This window comes from Watersipora subatra, chromosome 4, assembly GCF_963576615.1.
Source record: "Watersipora subatra chromosome 4, tzWatSuba1.1, whole genome shotgun sequence".
Lineage (NCBI taxonomy): Eukaryota > Metazoa > Bryozoa > Gymnolaemata > Cheilostomatida > Watersiporidae > Watersipora > Watersipora subatra.
The window spans coordinates 41,075,608-41,101,117 of NC_088711.1; the positions used below are offsets into that span (position 1 = coordinate 41,075,608).

General features: G+C 32.6%; 1 protein-coding gene across 1 annotated transcript; it reads left to right on the forward strand.

The window, feature by feature from the left end:
* The first annotated feature begins 6,721 nt into the window (after positions 1-6,721).
* LOC137393385 (abhydrolase domain-containing protein 2-like) lies at positions 6,722-25,189 on the forward strand. The gene is made up of 9 exons (XM_068079919.1): positions 6,722-7,059; positions 7,855-8,048; positions 9,091-9,255; positions 9,679-9,862; positions 10,035-10,128; positions 11,680-11,783; positions 12,295-12,364; positions 13,236-13,320; positions 24,269-25,189. The coding sequence occupies exons 1-9, from the start codon at positions 6,824-6,826 to the stop codon at positions 24,454-24,456; spliced, it is 1,320 nt and encodes a 439-aa protein (XP_067936020.1). The 5' UTR covers positions 6,722-6,823; the 3' UTR covers positions 24,457-25,189.
* Positions 25,190-25,510: the final 321 nt, after the last annotated feature.

The window sequence follows — 25,510 nt, forward strand, 5'->3', positions numbered from 1 at the left end:
CAAAGGAATATTAAAACAGAAACGAGTCTAGAATATTTTGAAGCAGATTACAAACCAATAAAACACTATAAGGTAATAAATACTGAGTCAAACAATTTTTATTAGGTTTAAGAACAAATGTCAACTTATAAAGCCTAAAATGCTCTCATGATCTTATAGCAATGTAAAGTGAGCAGCCTTGTCGCTTGAACGCGTCAGTACATGGCGTAAGGAGAAGCCAGTGTACAGCATATGGGTGATTCCGTAAAACTTGTCGCTGATCTCAATGTAATCAGAGTGTAACATCTAGTTGTATACACTCGCTGAATATCCCATTCAGAGCAGAAGTATTTTAAGGAACAATAGATTGTTAAGTCGTGTTGGTTGTCCGAGCACCTGTCAAAGACACTGACTCGAGACGCTTTTGCTTTCACTGGGTAATCACTACATAAGCGCATATCTCTTCCCACCTTTCTTTAGAATCCATCCTTGATATTCATTCTTTCACAGGTCTTACCAATAACGCCTCTTCAAGGACATGCAAAATTTCATAATAAAATTGGCTATTCAGTTTTGTCAACTCATCGAATCTTGCACCTAAAACGGTAATACGCTCAATTTTAGGCAAAAGCAAGTGCTCAAATAGATAAACTGAAGGTACCATATATGAGTCAGCATGCACTTTAGAGCTAGCCACCAGAGGTTATTGCCGAAGCACTGAGAAAACTTTCATCCAACCTCTACTGATCTTTCGACTGCTTTAGGACTACCAAATATCTTTCTGAGATATTTGTGAAAAATACTTGCCGTTGAGGAAAGTCTAAGATCAGCAATCATTGAAAACTAGTTGGTGTTTTCCTTTCTGCAATATATATTTGACATGGTTATTACTTGATCAAATTAAAGGTTGACTTGCAACAAAATTCTTAGGCAATTTTTTAGGCTAGGTATAGCCTAAAAACTTGCAACAATGTTTAGGCTAGGTTTTGAGATATCAGTGCTCAAAATTACAGCATTACAATGATAATTGCTAATAAAGTACTATATGTATATATATATATATAATGAAATAGACGTGTAAGGACAATAGACATGGTTTTATTGATTGTGTGAAGTATAATTGTGAAAAGATTTCGACGAATGAGGTTGCATGAAAGCGTTAACAGAAGCACATCGTGTTCAACTATGTCACATTTGAGCCGTTCTAAAAGACGAATTCCAACCTACGGGGTTTTTGTGATGGCTGCGATTAGCTGTTCATTTTTGAGCTTTTGAGAGATTGTAATCAAATTTTCACATATTTTGCACCTACATCACAGCAGAGTAAGACATGATGAATCTTTTGATACTAAATAACTGTAATGTGAATTTTATGGCAAGTCAACCTTTGAGAATTTATCACGAAAAACTCACCAAAACCCTTTTTACTATTCACAGAACACGTCTGTTATACAGCACGCGATCCGTCATCACCCCTCCGAATATAAACTATTTACGAAGATCTCAAACCAGTTTTTAATGAAGCATTGAGACGTAGTTGACTATCCACTGTCAGCAAGGGCACTGTGACTCACTCACAGGTATGGTGACTAAAATAATGTTTCGTGTATGGGAGGGATACGCAACTGGAATTCAAACACCATACATGTACGCCATACACTCAATCCTGCTCACAGAAAAGCATCTGTAAATGATATTGTGATTCAGACCCGCACTGGTTGAGTCCTAGACATAGAGTCTCATTGCAAAGGGTGCATCTAGTGTACAAAACGATTCAGGTTGAAGAAGCTCAGTCTTTCATTTTCCTAACCCATGCGATGTGATATGGAACTGCACAGAACTGTTGAGTAAAATTACGGTTATGATAAATATGCGAAAATATATTCTTGGTTCCTTAAAAGGTACAAGGAATATTTTATGATATATTATTTACAGAGCATATGGCTTTTGTGCAAGTGTATGCAGAAAGTCTAATCCTCGAAGGCAAATAAATTATACAAAGCTAAATCAACAGCTTGAATGTAGTATGTGTCTTGTATGACCTGTGGTTAGTCAAAGCTCATTATGATAGATCTGGGGCATCAGGTATAAGCTCAATCCAAATAGCTTATAGTAAAATCAGCTACTAAGCGATGGCTGATAATATCAATTTAGAAGTTGTGTTGACGATAAGAGGACAACTACCAACTCCCTATAATATTCTTTCAACAACACACATTCTATTTTACATAAACACAAATTACCTGTAAAACTATTACATTAAATTTTTATTGCTTTGTTTTTAACACAGGATTTCTATACGCCTTAGAATATAACTAAAATCTATCATTTAATTAGTACTACCATGGATTCTGATCAAATAGAAGCTTGCTGCAAATTCTACAGATAGCTTCAAGTGTGTGTTTAGTGAGCTAAAGGCATTTAAGTTAAATTCAAAGTTTATATTAGATATCTGTCTCGAAGGTAAGGATTTTACGTACTACGCATAGTTAATTTTAATGTTACATATTATTGCAGATCATAACCACCAAATACACTAAAGTGAACATACTATTTTGTTACTAATTTTTAATACTTACTGTATGTATATCAAATTTCAATATTTTTACCATGGCTGTTTGCATTAGATAATTACTATAATTTTTTATACCCTCTATACAACATTTTCGCTTTACGATGCCAGCACTGGAATGAGTTAAAATCGTATGGCGAGGGTGTATTGTATTGTAAACTCTTTGCATGGAATTTTTACCATCTGAAACGAGATCCATTGAGTTTAAAAACGTGAAAATCGATAGGAAATTCTCAAAATTTTCTGATAAATAATAAAACTATGGGTTTATTTTTCCATAGCCTAACAAAAATAAGCAACACTGGAACAAATTAATGTTATTAATGTTAAATTAATGATGGGGGTACACTGTATTGCTTTGAAGTTCAGATGAGAATTTGGGTGTAATTAATTTTTCAAGATTTTATGAATGAGCTTATCTAGGGAAATTGTAGACGAATTGAAGATTCACAACAAACATACCGAAGCTATGCATATAAGCATAATGCAAACAAAAACAAATTGTTCTTTGTCCCCTCTCATTTTTAAGATAAAGCTGGTTAAAATAGTATATATCATAACTTTGAAATTACTGCTATAAAAGCATTTCAATTGTGGTTGTGCAAACTTTCAAAGGTTAATGACAACGCACAAAAGAGTGGCACCAACTTTTGGGCAATACTTGCACACCTGTAAAAGTTTACATAAATCCAAAATCGATGTTTAAAATGCATGGAAGTCATTTTAGCGTTGTGAGTTGTTAAAATAGCTTCCACGCATTTTAACAACTTACGATTTCGAAGAAATTATAAGCATGTGAGAATACTGGTGTGTATTTACATTTGAACCACGTTTAGATAATGTAACATGCTTGACCGGTAAATATTCGTGCTAGTTTACAAGCATTATAGATGTTATTAAATATCTTAATACGTAGACTCATTCAAATTATCCCATCGAATGTCACAACTCTGTCGAGTAACTCTTCCTGTATCTCAGCTCTGAACACTCGATTTACCATCTGTAATAGATTTCCACGTTTCGTATTCGACCGTACTTTTCCGACTCTCTCATTAAGTGTTTTTTCCTGTTTTTAAATTTTGTTTTCTGTCATTCATGTTAAACACTAAATAATAACTTCACGATCCTCTCTCCCATTCCTTGCCTCCCTGAATCTCTGAACGTAGTACGTAAATTGTTGCGTCTTTTCGATATAACAAAATGTAGCTTCCATCTTAATTGCAATTACTGGCAAATTTTATCTAGAGTATTATTAAAAAAAGTGTTTAATCTTCAATATCGTGACAGCATTTTTTGCACTTTTTGCTATAACACATTGATAAAACAATGCTCAGTTGTATGATGTCAACATGCAGCAAAAATCCAAAGCACTTTACCTAATAATAATAATAATGATTTGTGTATATATTCCACCACGTGTATCTCATTGAGCTGTTGAGCCTTGCCTTTAGGTGAGTTTTGTCACAGCTTACACAGACCTATCGAAATGCTAATATATACATTCCTGGAGACTTAAACATGCCGGATATTGAGTAGGAATCGGGTGGTTTAGTGAGAGTCTCTAGCAAAAACAAATGCCTGCATCAGAACTTTTGGATCGTTTTAACGAATTTGGATTTCATCATTTGGTATCTCATTCAACTCACATTAAGGGTAACACACTAGAATTGATTTTTGTTAATTTTGTAAATAATGATTTGTTTCCTGTGGTTATTAGTCCGGGTTTAAGTGATCAGTACATGATTGAGCTGGAACTTAGACGTGATTATAGAACTAACACTAGGCCTCCTCGACTTGTTAAGCTATATAATCGGGCTGAAAAAGAAGAAATAACAATGATCTTGGGAAAAACAGAAAGTCAGATCAGGGGCTGATGGGGATTGATGGTGGGAGGACATTGATAATGTGTAGAATGTTATCTCAAACAACATGGCGTCAGCTATTGAAAATCATGTTCCAACCACAACAATTAAGCAGGGACCAAGCTGTGAGCCCTTCTGGTTTAATAAAATTGCAAAGCAACTTGTAAACAAGCAAAGAAAGTTGTATAACAAATACAGAAGGTCTGAAAATGAGTTAGATCTAAAAATACAGAATGTTTAGAAAAAAATACCAAAGAGAACTTAGGAAAATACATAATCACTACCTAAATAAACATATTTTACTCTTATGTCTGAGGGGGACAGCAAATATTTTTATCAATGTTTAAGGCCAAGACAGGCAAAAACAACAGTAGGCCTATAAAGTCGTTGACTAATAGCGAATATGACGGAAAAATTTTGGAGGAGTCCGAGGACATGGCAAATGAGTTGAATAACTATTTTAGTAGCGTTTTTGGTCTGAGACAAGACTGTATTCCTTATGCCTTGTTTGATAAATCTACAATCAAAATAACCAGGGATGGGGTCAAAAAATTAATTACTGACTTGAAACCTGTAAAAGCGCCTGGGCCGGATGGGCTCCGAAAAAGAGATCTTTGTCTGGCTATTGATGAAATTTCATCGGTTTTAACACTAATACTTCAGTATTCACTAGATATGGGTAGGTTTCCCTCGCAATGGAAACAAGCCAATGTAGTTCTAATATTTAAATCCGGTTGTAAGTAAGCAGTCGGTAACTATCGGCCTGCGTCTTCAACTTGTATTTGCTCAAAATCTATTGAACACATCGTTTTACATCATATTAGTTCAAAATTAAATGACATACTCATACCTAAACAGCATGATTTCAGACAGAGACTGTCGTACACCGGTCAACTATTAACTACCACACAGTCTATTTTAAATAAAGTTGACAAAGGAGGGTGTGTGCATGTAGTCGTTTGAGATTTTTCAAAAGCGTTCGATAAAGTGTCCCATGCACTTTTGATGGATAAACTTTTAGGTTATGGCTTTACGAATGACATTCTTTCATGGATTTAAGATTTTTTGACAGATAGAACACAGATGGTTATCTTAAACGGTTCTTTTTCACAAGTTAAGGCAGTAACCTTGGGCGCTCCTCAAGAGTCGTTCCTAGGCCCCGCGCTCTTTTTACTGTATATTAATAACATTAGTCATTCCCTGACTTCAACCATTCGCCTGTATGCCGATGATGCATTGACGCATCATCCAGTTACCAACGCCGCATTTGTTGAAGTCTTTTAGGAAAATTTGAATATCTTGGAGAAGTGGGCTGAAAAATGGGAAATGTTTTTAATACATCTGGGTGTTCTGCTACAGTTTTTGGGACTTACAAGATTGTTGATTTTCGTAGATTACAGTATAAACTAAACAATGTGGTTTTAAATTGTGTTAATAGTATCAAGTACATGTATTTAGGAATTTTCATAACTAGTGATTTTAACTGAAGTGAGCACATCTATAAAAAACACTCAGAAGCGATGCAAGTTATGGGCATGCTAAGACGTAATCTTTCGACAGCACTACCTAAAATAACGCTGCTGGCATATAAAATTCTTTGTCGGCCTAAAGTGGAATTTGCATCAGAGGTGTGGGAGCCCAGCCTGAAATCTCTTATTCAAATGCTTGAGATGATACAAAACAAGGCAGATGGTTTTGTTAGTGGTCTGAAGGGGAGGGAGGATGCTACCCAAGAGAAGGAATCGTTGAGACTTGATTCATTACAGAATCGTAGGAAAATTCAGAGGAGCAAGACCTTTCATAACATAATGCAGTCTGAAAACCCCTCTTTTCAATAACTAAATGATTGTATTGAGCAGCGTTTTAATGATGAGCGTTCTGGCACTCGCACAAAATGTTAAGGCCAGCCAAAAGCTATCTCATTTAACTGAAATGCGTATTTTAACAGCTTTAAACTAAAAACAACCAGAGATATGCGAATATTCCAGCTGATATTTTTACGAGTCTGGTGGTCTCTAGTTCCATCTACGGGCAGTCTAGGGACTCGATTTTTGACTTGAACCTCATGATACTACATGCGACCAATAAAAACGCCAGAAGTGGAGCGTAAACCAATCATAAGTTTGTACTAAAACACTAATTGCAAACAAAATAACTTGATACGATATTAATGGCATAGACCGAAAACTAAGTATAATCGTTATGCTTTGCTGATACACTCATATATAAGTTAGGGGACTTGTTTTTAGGAAAATGGCTATTTCAGATTAAAGTAAAACCCAAACGTCCTTCAAAAGAATCTGAGATATCGATTGTCAGCCGATATTACCCTAACAGTTCACGCCCTACCATATTCAGTAACACGGCACGTCGTTCATAGTGTAGATTTACTAAGCAAATTGAAATTGTCATGATTGAACTGTCCTATATTATCGCTTTCATTTTCGCTTTTTTGTCTTGTGTTCGACTTTTGCATCTGACTAGCATTCCAGAATGGCCGGAATTATTTTCACATGGTAGCCAGTTAAATCTTGGTAAAACCTGCAACACGAAAGGGAACGACTCTAGGGCAAATGCATGCAAAGATGGCGAAAGTCATAGCTTTGTGACACAGATTCTCGAAAATGCTCCACTGTTTACACGCCCGTGAGTGACTTTTCATGCATATGTTTGATTACATCCAATTGTTTATTGCTCAAACTGGGGTCAGTTATATTAAATACAATTATTTAGTGGTCAAACAGTATGCTCGTATGTTCACTCAAAGGTGACTAGTTCAAGGGTTGTCTCATGAATGCTATGTTTTACGTCAGATCTTCAACAAATTCCTATGGTTTGCTGCAATGCTACCTTAACAACACTCCAGGGATGTTAGCTCAATGGTACATGATTGGCTACCTGCAATGTTTATGACGACAGTTGTTCTTTTAAACTTTGTATTTTGTATCCTGACTGTAGTGAATTGTAACAGCAGTACAAATGTAAAGATTACATCAGTTTGCTATCTTTTTGGTCATATTCTCTATATTAAATTATGTTGTACAAAATTGTCCTACAAAATTATAACATGCGCCAGTCTCCTTCGATTGTACAAATATCTACACTAACTTTATGGCTTGCACAATATTTTGTAGTATCAGCCATTTTCACTAAACAACCTGTATTATTTAGTTAGGCAGCAATTGATTTTGTGCCCTTAGCTTGCATTTAAGAAATATATTTGAGAGTATTAGAATTGTACACTGGCATTGTGGCGAGTTCAATGCTTTTAACTTTTTTTAATAAAGTTGACTGTTTTATTTATTTAGGTACAAAGTTAAAGAGTTCTGTATCTGTTTTTTAAAATAAGTGCAAACAGCCACTGTAAGTTTAGCTGGTCTCGCTTGTCTGCTGTGATTAAGTGTATATTGGTAAGTTAATTGTGTTGGTAAATCTTGACAGCTATATTCCTCCGTTGATTTGGGGACGGAGTGGTCACCTTCAGACTATTCTGCACAGCACCATTAAAAGGTTTAAAACGCCACAAGAAAAAGGAGACAGTCGACATGCCATCCTCTTATCAGACGGCAGTACAGTCACATTTGATGTCTTTCTGCCTTTTTGCTTCTCTCAAGACACTACAAAAGTTTTGCAAGGTTTTGTGTTAAATTCCATTACAGTGGTTTTCGAACATAATTGGTTCCAGATTTTCGTTCAAAAACCGAATTGTGGGAATTCTAAATCAATTTCTTTCATAAAAGAGGAATGTCGAATAATGCATTCCTAGACATAATATGTACATAATTCTGCAAAATATAATGAGTTAATAGAGTATTTAAAACATAAAATAAACTATTGCCAGTAAAATATAAAAATTATAATAAGGTAGGCCATGCATGCTGTTTTTAAATTTCTCTATTTTCTCATTTTTTCAACTCAATCGTAGTCCTCTTGGTCTTGCGTTTTGACTTCTCATCATTGCTGATTTTGTTGGGGCTCGTGCTTTATGAAAATCTGTCGCAAAACTTGAAATAAAGTTTTTGTATGATGGATTAAGTGTACACTAAGCTCAAGTCTATCCTTGATCAATAGCTGACACAAAATGATGCTGCCAAGCCGACACACACTTGGCTGTTTGAATCTTAAATATTTGTACTGACTCTGAGGCAACATATTCTCAAATTTCTCATTGGAGTTTTGGATTGAGTAATGAGGTTTTGTGAAGAGTTCCAAAACCTTGGAACTTCAAGGTTTTAAGGTTTTGGAACTCCTGAAACCATGAGGTTCCAAAACCTTTTTTGGAAACAGGTTCTGAACTTTTGGTTTTAGAACCAAGAGTTACGAAACCTTGGAACCTCAAGCTTCAACGGTTTTGGATGAGTTCCAAAACCTTAAAACCTCAAAGTTTCAAAGTTGTGGAACTCTTGGTTTTTGGTTTCCAAGGTATGGAATTGAGTAATGAGGTTACACGGCATTTATCTTTTACTTTTTGGTAGTTATATTCAAATTGAGTTATGTTGACCTACTGAGTATACGTTTATTATTGTCATTTTGTTAGGAGATATTTATAAAATGTTCAAGTTTTAAACATAGAATTTATCAATAAATTAAGTAGCGCACCACACGGGCGTCAGTGTTATTAATTGGCTCTTAGCATCTCATATCATTACCACTCTCACTAGTTTGTTGTTATTTTAGATGTGACGCTAGTCGTCTGTCCAGGAATAGGAAATTCTAGTGAAAGTTTGGGTATCAGGACTTTCTCTCAACTAGCTAACAGCCACGGGTACCGTGTGGCTGTCCTCAACCATTTGGGAGTCATCACTGATATACCTCTAACCAGTCCGCGGATATTTTCTTATGGTCTGTAAACATTCTTGTAATTTAATTTAGTTTGGAACTATTACAAAAAACTATTTAGTTATTTTGGTCTCTAAAATGGTTTTTGGCTCTCATCAATTGGTTGCATTTATACGAAAAGCAAATTGGGTATTTAACAGTTGCATCACATCACTGTAAAAAGGCATCCATAAAAAAAACATCTTTCATTTGAACTAGCATACATAAGCGTACATACAATGCTTGAAATTAATTAGCCTTACAATGAGTTCTTCAAGCGATCTCTTCACTTGATATAAACAGTATAAACAACTTGCTTTTTGGCACTGTTTAAGGATATCATTCTAGAAACGTAGGGTGGCAATACCAAATAATGCTGTTTTTAGAGCAGCATTTCATGTTTGTGATCAGATTGCAGAAACCATTTGATTGGCTGGTTGTATGTAGGCAGCACAGAGGAGTATGGAGCTGTTGTCGATAAGGTTATATCTATGTATCCTAACACCATACTCGTAGCTGTCGGCTTTAGCATGGGAGCCAACTTGATCTGCAAGTACCTTGGTGAAAGTCGTGATCATATGAACAAAATAACTGCTGCAGTTTCTTGTTGTCAAGGTTACGACATCAACAGGTTGGTAGAATTTATTATTTATGTAACTCAAATTGAACATTTTGCTTTTAAGCCAATTCTCCATGTCGATGTATTTACGTAGATGCACAATAAGGAGCAGTTCGTTATGGAGAACGTTCTATATTTAGCTAATTTCTGCCTTTGTCTAGGTATTGGTCTGTTTGTAATTTAGGTCCTTAGGCTTGCTGCAAACCTGGAAGCACCTTCGCTATGGATACCTTAGAGCTGTCCATGTTTGTGTCAAGAAAATCCTCCATAACTTTCAGGTAACATTTGTCTTACTGCCAATAGACTAAATCAGGGGCGAAGAACCTGCGGCCCGTGAGACGTTTTAATGTGGCCCGCGTTCATAAGTTGTACTCGATTCAATATTTTTTTTAGATGACCTTGCCAGCATTTGGCATTTATATCAACGTTGTTCTCATACAGCCTTGTCATGGCGTAATTTTCTATTTGTGACTTAACAAACATTATAACTAACCTTGCCTTCTTTTCTCGCCTAGCTTTGCGTGCTGGGCCAATGCTGTCTCACTGGCTGGGCACACACGGCATGCATGCCCATACACACCCACTGACATCACAGTCGCATGGGCATCAGGCTAGTACAACACAATATGCAAACTGAATTTAGTTACTGAGCACGTCGCAATATTTTTGAAATTGCGATTAAATTTGGAATGTGCAAAATGGCTTCGGCTAAAAAGAGAAAGATAGTTGATAAAGGTAGGATGTTTAACAAGGGTTGGGAAAACTCTTATTTCTTTGTCGAAATTAGTGAAAAGCCTGTCTGCCTTGTTTGTGACAAACATGTAGCAGCAATGAAAAAGTCAAATCTGCAGCGCCATTTTGAGTCCTACGGTGATCTTAAAAATTTGACAGGGCAGGCTCGACAGGATAAGATTGACGTTCTTAAGAGGAGTTTGAATTCACAGCAAACTGTTTATAAAAGGTATTGCAAGACCGATAATGATACTTATTTTTCAAACGAGTTATAAAATTAGCTAACTAATTGCGAAAAAGCTGAAACCACACATCAAAGGAGAATCCGTGAAAGAATGTATTGTTGTAGTATTGTTGTTGTATTGTTGTCAATAAAAATCACTTGTGTATTCTGAGTGTTTTTGTGCGTAATTTGAAAGTCAGGTTTATGTTGCGACCCGTCATTAATGTAATGCAATTCATGCGACCCGCAGTACCAAGTAGGTTTCCCACCTCTGGACTAGATTATTGTCTAAGGCGGTTTTCATTGGTATTGGATATTCTCAAATAGTACTCTAAACTAGTGCTATATGCACTCTCAACTAGTAATAGATGTACTCTCAACTAGTTAGAGATGTACTCTCAACTAGTAATAGATGTACTCTCAACTAGTAATAGATGTACTTTCAACTAGCAATAGATGTACTCTCAATTAGCAATAGATGTACTCTCAACTAGCAATAGATGTACTCTCAACTAGTAGTAGATGTACTCTCAACTAGTAAGAGATGTACTCTCAACTAGTAAGAGATGTACTCTCAACTAGTATTTAGATGTACTCTCAGTACTCTCAACTTGTATAGGAAATACTTTCATTTAGTGGCAAATCTCCTCTCAACATAAATTTGTTTGAACAGTTTTGTCACTATCAAATAAAAATGGGTCATGGCTGTCATTGTTACATATGATTGACTAGGTCAAACATGAAAGCTGCTGCAGTCAGTCTGATTTTCTTGTGTCCTGGTGCTGAGTTTAATTTTCACTCCCTAATTTCATTACGTACGCTGGTACATATATGAAACTCTGAAAATATTATAGTATACTTTTTGCTTATTCAGGACGTGGTGTTGACTGAGGAAGTGTTAAAAAGATACGGGCTGAAGAGCCGTGAGGAAGTTCTGGAACAGAGCAGTCTAACAACCGTGGACAGCATGTTTCTCTCGTACGTATTTCATTCATCTAGCCATTTGTCAGCATTGCTTAAGGTGAAATGCAGTGGTTTTCCTTAGCAGATTAATACTAAACAGCTAGAGGGGTTTTTACTGCTGTTGAAAAGTTATAAAGATGCTTCTTCTACCCATGGGCTACTCTTCTTCTGAGACATGGAATGTCATTTGAGTGAATTTCTTGTTCGATTTGAGACGAAATATCACAGTTATGGTAATGCTCATCTATTTGTATCCACTGTCCTAGTTTAGTACTCAGGAAGCCTGATAGCCATTTAACGTCAATCTGAATTATTGGGGAGGGTTGAGATTGAATTAATTCATTTGAAATACCAGAAATTTTAGATGCAAGCATGATATGGAAATGAATTATTTTTATATATCGAAGCTTTACAATACATGCACCAATATGAATTGATGGCAGTTACATATGGTATGGATTGCTAGCCCAGGTAGGTCTTATTAGTGAGGAAGCTATTATCAGACTGACTTGATTTGTTTTTGTAGCAAGCTGGCAGGTTACGGCAGTGTCGAGGAGTACTACAGGTGCTCAAGTTCTTCAGTATACATACCTGAGGTATTGTCTTTGTTTTATGTACATACTAGCTGTGCTTCCTGGCGTTGCCCGGGTATTAAAAATCAGCTTATAAACAATGAGAAGTAATGAGAGTTGCCTGCCCCTCGCTATTAGCCTGGCACATTGCTAATGGAAAATTAGAGTAAGGTTACTAATGAGAGCTATTCGTCTCCGTGACGTTATGCAATTACCCTGCATAGTACGCCAAGTCGTTGGGTATTTGCTGCCATATAGCGACATATATCAGCTAAAAAGAAATAAATCTCTGTGGCTTAATTGGTAATGCGTCGGACTGGTGAGCGGGAGGGTCCGAGATCAAATCTTCTTCAGTGCGGATTTTTTACTCCAAGATTTTAATAGTTATAGCTGGAGGGACACACATATTCATACACAAACTTTGAGTAATATATATATATAGATATAGGGCATACATATGAGGGACAGTTATAAATAGCATTAGATAAATGGGCATATGTAACAAGAAATTGAAATATTAAAAAAGTTTTTTCTGAATTTCATTTCATGAAATTGTCGTTGGACACCTCCTTTAAAAGTAGTTGTCAAAACTACTTTCTATCCTTGCAGGTCATTAAACTGGTCATAATTAAACTTGACCTAATTAAACTAGACCTAATTAAACCTGATCTATTTAAACTTGACCTAACAAAAAACTTGACTTAACTAAACACGACCTAATTAAATATGACTTAATTGACATATGCCCTAATTAAGCACGACTTAATTAAACATAACCTATTTACAATTATCTCGTCAAATTGCAATACCCTTGCCGTTTATAAAAAATTTCGTATGATTTGCGCAAGTTGTAAAAGTGGTTATTGTTACTTTGTAACACTTGTACCTTTTTTAGATCAGTATTCCAATTCTGTATATTAACTCCAGGGACGATCCTTTGATCCCAGTTGAGACATTTGATGTTCCAATGCATCATACAGGTATGATCAGTTGCAATGCATTTGATATCGGAGGTAATATACATATTATTAGTTGTAATACTGATGTTACTAGTTGTATTTCAAGTATTATTACTAGTAATGCAGGTATCATTAGTTGTAATGTAGGTGTTGTTAGTAATAATGCAGGCTTCATTAGTCATGCTGCAGGTATTTTTAGTAGTGATGCAGGTATCATTAGTTGTATTGCAGGTATTATTTGTAGTAATGCAGGCTTCATTAGTTGTATTACAGGTGTTATCTGTAGTAATGCAGGTATCATTAGCCATACTGCAGGTATTGTTAGTCATATTGCTGGTATTCTTAGCTGGATTCTAAATAATATTAGTCATGGTGCAGGAATTCATCTTTGAAATGTTGGTATGTTGTTCATCTTACCAGAATTATTAGCGATAATATGAGTACCGTGAGTCATAATACAGGTATTATTATAATAACACAAGGTAGAAGTAAATCCGTTGTTACTAGCTGGAGCATAAGTATTTCAAATCATATTACAGATTGGGTGTAATCCTAAAATGATTACCATGCGATTTGTTACTTCTCAGCTAGTGCTTTGCATAGAGTTGTTAGATTTAATTTTAACGTTGCCGTATTTGCTTTTCAATGGTACCATTGTGCTATCTTGAGGTGAAACAATCTATGAACATTACCTTGTTAGATGGTTGTTATTATATAGAAGTACCAGATTTCAGGTCATTTTAAGCATCAGTTTTTTTTAAATCAAAGATCAACTTACACAAAATTTAAGTAGATTTTATTAGAAAGTATCGATATTTTTCTATCATTTGTGATTGTTTTTGATGTTTGAGGTGATCTGACTGCCAGGATGTTTTAACATTAAAATAGACAAAACTTAATCTCGGTTGAAAAGCTCTGATCAAGCGAAAGTGCGATTATGACGTCTGTAATTGCAAAGGGACCGACAGAAAAGAGACACGTAATGCTACAACTTGAACGCAATAGCCACGATAGCAACTAGTGACATCATTACACACGAATTTTTCTGCCAAAAGTTTTAGCCACGATCAAGTTTTGTCAATTTTAATCTTGAAACATCCTGGCAGTCAGATCCCCTTAAAGGTTGACTTGCAAGTTTACATTACAGTTATTTGGTATCAAAAGATTCACCATGTTTTACTCTGTTGTGTTGTAGGTTTAGAATATGTAGAAATGTGATTACAAGCTCTTAAAAGCTCAAAAACAAACAGTTAAAAAAATGTAGATTGGAGCTCCTTTATTTTGATAATGTACTCAACTCGACGTGGCTATTGTTTTAACACGTGATGTTATCACGTGAAATAAAAGACCAATAAAAGGCTCAATATAACACTTTTCGTAGCACTAGTTTATGACAAACACTTCGGGTTCTACCCGCAAGCCTTTATCAAATATAGATGCTCGCTACTTTACAGTTTCGTTTCAGCTTGGTCTAATCATCTAGTCATAATCTGATCATGTGACTCATACTTTCCGCCAAATGGTGCGAACAACTTCTGCAGCATTTTTTGACCATCACAGGTGACCAACAAGCTCCTCATGTTTATTAGAAGATGATATGCACTCTCTCGAGCTAAGGTTAATAAATTAAACTAATTTTTAGGCTAGGTTTTGAAATATCAGTGCTCGAAGTGACAGCATTACAATGATAATGAAATAGACATGTAAGGACAATAGACATGGTTTTATTGAATGGGGGAAGTATATTTGAAAATATTTCGATGAATGAAATGTTGCATGAAAGTGTAAACAGTGGGGCATCGTGTTCAACTACGTCACATTCGAGCCGTTTTGAGAGAGATTCCAACCTACAGCGTTTACGTGATGGCTGCGATTAACTGTTTGTTTTTGAGCTTTCAAGAACTTGTAATCACATTTCCTCATATTTTGAACCTACAACACAGCAGAGTAAAACATGGTGAACCTTTTTATACCAACTAATGTGAATTTTGTTGCAAGTCAACCTTTAAATGTTCTTTAGAAAATGAGTGAAAAACACAAAGTAAATCTCATACTTTTAATGACTTCAAGTACATCCTCAACCTTCTACACATATTATGTTTATATATGATGTATAGGACACTATATAGCCAAAGCTAAACATATCTTTACCCCAGCATACAAAATCTCTGACACATGAAGTATAATTGGAGTAAATAATAGTCTGAACATACAAAAAGATTTCCAACATATGACACTCTATGTATGCAATTATCCTTCACATGGTTAGGTTCTATGTTACTGATATATATTAATGAGTGCTTCATGGGTTCCTCTAGCAGTTTCAAAATCCCAGCTAAACCAACCGGTGTGGGCGGTAATAGAGGTGAACAAAATAAGACGGCGCTATTCTTTACATTAAAACAAGAAATAATAAAAAACTGAATCGGCTTTGGTATAGCTGAAACAGTTATATGAGCTGGAAATGGCTGGCAGAAGAAGGGAGAAGAAGATAAACAAACCTGGTGTACACACAATAATCTCTGGACACTCAGCGCATGCCTTTTGTTGTTCATACATGCTGCCTCCTCCATAGGCGCAGACAACATGCAAGCCATAGTTCTTGACAAACTTCTTTGCCTCGTTGTATATCTGTAACAGAATTGATTGCGTGTATGTAATAGATATCATTGTGTACCTATAAGAAGTCATGGGGTATCTACTATACAGATAATTGAATTCTTGTAGAACAAATAATACAGCCCATCGTGTATTTGTAATAAGTTTGCTTATTTGAGTGAAAAGTTTTATTAAAATATAAAAATCATTTTACTAAAACATGAAAACTACATCAATATGATACATATTTCTCTAACTGATATTCACATATTACTATAACTGATATTCTCATATTACTATAACTGATATTCACATATTACTATAACTGATATTCACATATTACTCTAACTGATATTCACATATTACTATAACTGATATTCACATATTACTATAACTGATATTCACATATTACTATAACTGATATTCACATATTACTATAACTGATATTCACGTATTACTATAACTGATATTCACATATTACTATAACTGATATTCACATATTACTATAACTGATATTCACATATTACTATAACTGATATTCACATATTACTATAACTGATATTCACATATTACTATAACTGATATTCACATATTACTATAACTGATAATCACATATTACTATAACTGATATTCACATATTACTATAACTGATATTCACATATTACTATAACTGATATTCACGTATTACTATAACTGATATTCACATATTACTATAACTGATATTCATATATTACTATAACTGATATTCACATATTACTATAACTGATATTCACATATTACTATAACTGATATTCACGTATTACTATAACTGATATTCACATATTACTATAACTGATATTCACATATTACTATAACTGATATTCACGTATTACTATAACTGATATTCACGTATTACTATAACCGATATTCACATATTACTATAACTGATATTCACATATTACTATAACTGATATTCACATATTACTCTAACTGATATTCACATATTACTATAACTGATATTCTCATATTACTATAACTGATATTCACATATTACTATAACTGATATTCACATATTACTATAACTGATATTCACGTATTACTATAACTGATATTCACGTATTACTATAACCGATATTCACATATTACTATAACTGATATTCACATATTACTATAACTGATATTCACGTATTACTATAACCGATATTCGCATAGTACTATAACTGATATTCATATATTACTATAACTGATATTCACATAGTACTATAACTGATATTCACATATTACTATAACTGATATTCACATATTACTATAACTGATATTCACATATTACTATAACTGATATTCACATATTACTATAACTGATATTCACATATTACTATAACTGATATTCACGTATTACTATAACCGATATTCGCATAGTACTATAACTGATATTCATATATTACTATAACTGATATTCACATATTACTATAACTGATATTCTCATATTACTATAACTGATATTCACATATTACTATAACTGATATTCACATATTACTATAACTGATATTCACATATTACTATAACTGATATTCACATATTACTATAACTGATATTCACGTATTACTATAACCGATATTCGCATAGTACTATAACTGATATTCATATATTACTATAACTGATATTCACATATTACTATAACTGATATTCTCATATTACTATAACTGATATTCACATAGTACTATAACTGATATTCACATATTACTATAACTGATATTCACATATTACTATAACTGATATTCACATATTACTATAACTGATATTCACATATTACTATAACTGATATTCACATATTACTATAACTGATATTCACGTATTACTATAACCGATATTCGCATAGTACTATAACTGATATTCATATATTACTATAACTGATATTCACATATTACTATAACTGATATTCTCATATTACTATAACTGATATTCACATAGTACTATAACTGATATTCACGTATTACTATAACTGATATTCACATAGTACTATAACTGATATTCACATATTACTATAACTGATATTCACATATTACTATAACTGATATTCACATATTACTATAACTGATATTCACATATTACTATAACTGATATTCACATATTACTATAACCGATATTCACATATTACTCTAACTGATATTCACATATTACTATAACTGATATTCACATAGTACTATAACTGATATTCACATATTACTATAACTGATATTCACATATTACTATAACTGATATTCACATAGTACTATAACTGATATTCACGTATTACTATAACTGATATTCACGTATTACTATAACTGATATTCACATATTACTATAACTGATATTCACGTATTACTATAACTGATATTCACATATTACTATAACTGATATTCACATATTACTATAACTGATATTCACATATTACTATAACTGATATTCACATATTACTATAACTGATATTCACATATTACTATAACTAATATTCACATATTACTATAACTGATATTCACATATTACTATAACTGATATTCACATATTACTATAACTGATGTTCACATATTACTATAACTGATATTCATATATTACTATAACTGATATTCACATATTACTATAACTGATATTCACGTAGTACTATAACTGATATTCACATATTACTATAACTGATATTCACATATTACTATAACTGATATTCACATGTTACTATAACTGATATTCACATATTACTATAACTGATATTCACATATTACTATAACTGATATTCATATATTACTATAACTGATGTTCACATATTACTATAACTGATATTCACATATTACTATAACTGATATTCACATATTACTATAACTGATATTCATATATTACTATAACTGATATTCACATATTACTATAACTGATATTCACGTATTACTATAACTGATATTCACATATTACTATAACTGATATTCACGTATTACTATAACTGATATTCACATATTACTATAACTGATATTCACATATTACTGTAACTGATATTCACGTATTACTATAACTGATATTCACATATTACTATAACTGATGTTCACATATTACTATAACTGATATTCACATATTACTATAACTGATATTCACGTATTACTATAACTGATATTCACGTATTACTCTAACTGATATTCACATATTACTATAACTGATATTCATATATTACTCTAACTGATATTCATATATTACTATAACTGATATTCACATATTACTATAACTGATATTCACGTATTACTATAACTGATATTCACATATTACTATAACTGATATTCACGTATTACTATAACTGATATTCACGTATTACTCTAACTGATATTCACATATTACTATAACTGATATTCACATATTACTCTAACTGATATTCACATATTACTGTAACTGATATTCACGTATTACTATAACTGATATTCACATATTACTATAACTGATGTTCACATATTACTATAACTGATATTCACATATTACTATAACTGATATTCACATATTACTATAACTGATATTCACATATTACTATAACTGATATTCATATATTACTATAACTGATATTCACATATTACTATAACTAATATTCACATGTTACTATAACTGATATTCACATATTACTATAACTGATATTCACATATTACTATAACTGATATTCATATATTACTATAACTGATGTTCACATATTACTATAACTGATATTCACATATTACTATAACTGATATTCACATATTACTATAACTGATATTCATATATTACTATAACTGATGTTCACATATTACTATAACTGATATTCACATATTACTATAACTGATATTCACATATTACTATAACTGATATTCACATATTACTATAACTGATATTCATATATTACTATAACTGATATTCACATATTACTATAACTAATATTCACATATTACTCTAACTGATATTCACATATTACTATAACTGATATTCACATATTACTATAACTGATGTTCACATATTACTATAACTGATATTCACATATTACTATAACTGATATTCACATATTACTATAACTGATATTCATATATTACTATAACTGATATTCACATATTACTATAACTGATATTCACATATTCCTCTAACTGATATTCACATATTACTATAACTGATATTCACATAGTACTATAACTGATAGTCACATATTACTATAACTGATATTCACATATTACTATAACTGATGTTCACATATTACTATAACTGATATTCACATATTACTATAACTGATATTCACATATTACTATAACTGATATTCACATATTACTATAACTGATATTCACATATTACTATAACTGATATTCACATATTACTATAACTGATATTCATATATTACTATAACTGATATTCACATATTACTATAACTGATATTCACATATTACTATAACTGATATTCATATATTACTATAACTGGTATTCACATAGTACTATAACTGATATTCACATATTACTATAACTGATATTCACATATTACTATAACTGATATTCACATATTACTATAACTAATATTCACTTATTACTATAACTGATGTTCACATATTACTATAACTGATATTCACATATTACTATAACTGATATTCACATATTACTATAACTGATATTCACATATTACTATAACTGATATTCACATATTACTATAACTGATATTCATATATTACTATAACTGATATTCACATATTACTATAACTGATGTTCACATATTACTATAACTGATATTCACATATTACTATAACTGATATTCACATATTACTATAACTGATATTCATATATTACTATAACTGATATTCACATATTACTATAACTGATATTCACGTATTACTATAACTGATATTCACATATTACTATAACTGATATTCACATATTACTATAACTGATGTTCACATATTACTATAACTGATATTCACATATTACTATAACTGATATTCACATATTACTATAACTGATATTCACATATTACTATAACTGATATTCACATATTACTATAACTGATATTCATATATTACTATAACTGATATTCACATATTACTATAACTGATATTCATATATTCATATACTGATATTCACATATTACTATAACTGATATTCACATATTACTATAACTGATATTCACATATTACTATAACTGATATTCACATATTACTATAACTGATATTCACATATTACTATAACTGATATTCATATATTACTATAACTGATATTCACATATTACTATAACTGATATTCATATATTCATATACTGATATTCACATATTACTATAACTGATATTCACATATTACTATAACTGATATTCACATATTACTATAACTGATATTCACATATTACTATAACTGATATTCACATATTACTATAACTGATATTCATATATTACTATAACTGATGTTCACATATTACTATAACTGATATTCACATATTACTATAACTGATATTCACATATTACTATAACTGATATTCACATATTACTATAACTGATATTCACGTATTACTATAACTGATATTCACATAGTACTATAACTGATATTCATATATTACTATAACTGATATTCACATATTACTATAACTGATATTCACATATTACTATAACTGATATTCACATATTACTATAACTGATATTCACATATTACTATAACTGATATTCATATATTACTATAACTGATATTCACGTATTACTATAACTGATATTCACATATTACTATAACTGATATTCACATATTACTATAACTGATATTCACATATTACTATAACTGATATTCATATATTACTATAACTGATATTCACATATTACTATAACTGGTATTCACATATTACTATAACTGATATTCATATATTCATATACTGATATAACTATAAGTGATATTCATATATTACTAATCGAGTTTTGTCAATTTTAATTTTAAAACATCCTGGTAGTCAGATCAGCTCAAACATGAAAAATAATCGCAAATAACAGAGAAATACCGATACTTTCTGATAAAATCTACTAGAATTTTGCATAAGCTCATCTTTAAACGCTAAAATGAACCGGTTGTTTGTTCACGGCTTGAAAAACAACTACGATTTTGAACACTCATTTGATGACATTTAAAAATAACTTTGCATTACTGTTACGGCAACTGGCCAGTGAACTGGAGGCATTCTAACCTTATTGTAGATAACATTAGATATTTACAAAAACTGATTGCTGATTTTATCAGTTGTTCTAACAAATAAAGTTAATCATTGTCGAGGCGGATAACGGACTGCCTTTGCTTGCACCTCTTTTAACCATTTCTAAATGTATCTCTATTTTAATAAGTAAACTATTCTCATCATGTGTGGGAACACATGATGAGATGTGTTTTACATATACTGCTAGCAAATACCCAGAAACAAGTAAGGAATAGTACCGCTGACAGTCTCCTGTGCTGCGAGAAATCATCATGTGTAATAACTAAGTGCACAATTATTCTATGAAGGTGCAAGGCGGTCGAGTGGTGCAGATGGGGGTGCGCTTGGCTGTGAATCTAAATATCAGGGTTTGATTCCTGTGTGGTCCAGTCTTTTTTCATAACGCTCTTAAGGTGTTTTCAGAGGGACAAATACGTCTCTTATTATAGCAGGGGTTCCCAACCATTTTTATTCAGTTTCCCCCTTATGCCTTTTCATAAATTTGATTCCCCACGTACTTTTAACTCGCATGACTAAAAACAACCGATACAAATTATAATTCCATTTTATTGTACATATCTAAACATATAACAACATATTATTAACTTTTATACAGCACGCGTACAAATGACAACGATACATAACCTTTAGCGTGGCGGTGAATTGGTTTATGACTAGGTTAACTTACTATCCAATCAAAATCTGGATGGATGTGTTCACATATATCCGGGTTCTGACTAGTAGCTCATTATTAGCAACTAGTGTTATTGATAAAACCAAAATGTTAAAGGATGAAACCCAAACTCACAGGGCACTGCAGGACATAAATTAAAAATTTAACAAATCAGACACCTTTCTGTTCCCCTTGTTTATTCAAATATCCCCCCTAGGGGAATTCTTCTCTGGTTGAGATTATATTATATTATAATATTATATTATCCCTGTATTATAGTAAAGATTGGTTGAAGCATTCAGAAACTTGGATTAGCATTTTGTATACAATAACGTCTCAACTACGCTTGAGACTGTAGTTGTTTTTGTAACCATGGTCAAGTATGAGGTAGATTACAAGAAAACTGATGCTTCAAATAACCTGAACTGTGACGATTCTCCATAGGAGTCTGCTTGAGAACATTGTGTTAACAGTTAACTAACACAGAAGGTGTAGAAAGTTAGTGTAGAAAGCTCTTATAAATATGGTTTAGGGTATATAAGGTTACTCTTATCAATCAGAAGAGGTAAAAACAATGTTTGTTTTGCCTTCTGATCTCCCGAAATAGCTAACGAAAATCAGCTAAAATATGATATGCTAGAAATAGAAACATCTAGTGACAATGGATCTGCCTGTTAGGAATCTTTTTTAAACCGAAGGCGTAGTTTCTCATGTCCTCTATTCATTGACAGGCTGTACAACTGCTGTAGCTGACCTTCTAGAGAATAGATTACATCAGCACACTAATGTTTTTCGTTTTATGTTTTCCTGATAAAAAATCTAACCGCAGCTTCTAGCTCTGTAGCCAGCATTGCTCTCCCATCTACGCAACGACTTTAGTGCACATTAGAATATTTTCACATGTGACACATTGGATAAAATTGTTTTTAATTTTTATATGCAAAAGATTTAATTGTCTGCAAATTAAAGGTATCACCCAATGGTGTGCTGTGAAGTAGTAATTAGTGTTGTTTTCAAGCGTAGCCCATATTAGGAGTTTCTTTAGATGTCCCGACTCGCTTGTTCCTTAAAGCAATCCAGATATTTTTATGCTTTCGACCATCTCCTCACAAAGTTACTATTGATTATGAGTGTCTCAGTAAAAATTTCAAGTGCTGTCATGCCATCGAATGCACGCATTTGAATGCACGCATGAAGTCTTTACTGCCTGCTTACAAAGGCGTTTGTCCATTTTTGAATGTTGACACTTGTTTTGCTTGCTTTGCATGCATTTTTGACCTAGTAGAAGTGAACTTTAAAAAAATTGATTACAGTATTTTTGTTCCGTAATGTTTTCTTCTTGTTTATTCATTTCTTATTTATTTTTTGTTTTGGGCCGCATTTAATAACTTCTAGTTTAAATTGCCAAAGCCTAAAGAGCTCAATGGTGTAACTATATAACTGGATGTAATATACGATTTAGTACACACGATTTATTAATCATTAATTTAATATTCATCTATATATACATCTTCATATACATCTATTAATATTTTATTTTCTAGCTCTGAATAGCAAAGCTCTCTTCGTCATCACAAAATATGGTGGCCATCTTGGATTCTACGAAAGCGAGGAAGGATCTAGACTTTTTGCTCATGGAGTGTACACATGGTTAGATAAGGCTGTCATACAATATATAGGTGCTGTATTGTTGGTAACAGCCCAGGCGTCTTCAGCTCGTGTAGACGTTTAAAGTTTACGAATGGTTTGTTCGTGATGGATTTGTGTCACTTCGTAATTATACCTTCGCCGATTCATCAAACATGTCTGGAACTTTCCAAAAGCCCCTCAATGTCCATTTTATAACCTCAAACACGATGAGAATTCAATGGTTCACAGCGACTTAACAAAGATTTAGTATAAATGCTCTATTGTGACTTGACCTTTAGTGACCTTTTACCTGCCTCCGATGGGATTGCAAATGGGTCGTGTTTAAGATCGACCAAGATATTATCAATCATAAACTTATTTTCGCTATCTTCATGTTATCGTTCCTTCTTCTGTTACAACTGCTTAGTGTACTGCACAATGCTAGAGTTGTCCTTTCCTTTAACTAATTGATGGCTATCTATATGCTGGTTGCATGTGTTTGTTTTTGTTCTAAGGCTGTACTGTGTTTTCAAGTGATGTTGCCACTAAAATCTAGTCTACGTTCTATTAAGATTTGTTCTTTCTATTGTTAACTCTATGCATAGATATTAGACAATGGTTATTTTTTTGATGATTTTTAAATTTTGTTTGCAGGTCTTGCTGCAGGTATTGTCATTGTTAACTAAAATAGTTATTTTTCTTTAAATGGCTTTGACTTAGTATTTGCTAAAATGTTAACATTTTAATAGATAACTGCAATTATTGGTCATTTGAGTAGTTCATGGTCTTATTTAATTTGTGTTAAATCAGAAGCCAATAAAGAGAGTTAGTTTTCATAAGAAGAGATGATTGAAGAGAGTTATTTCTAGCAAGAAGAGGTCATTGAAGAGAGTTATTTCTAGCAAGAAGAGGTCATTGAAGAGAGTTATTTCTAGCAAGAGGTCATTGAAGAGAATTATTTCTAGCAAGAAGAGGTCATTGAAGAGAGTTATTTCTAGCAAGAAGAGGTCATTGAAGAGAGTTATTTCTAGCAAGAAGAGGTCATTGAAGAGAATTATTTCTAGCAAGAAGAGGACATTGAAGAGAGTTATTTCTAGCAAGAAGAGGTCATTGAAGAGAGTTATTTCTAGCAAGAAGAGGTCATTAAAGAGAGCTAT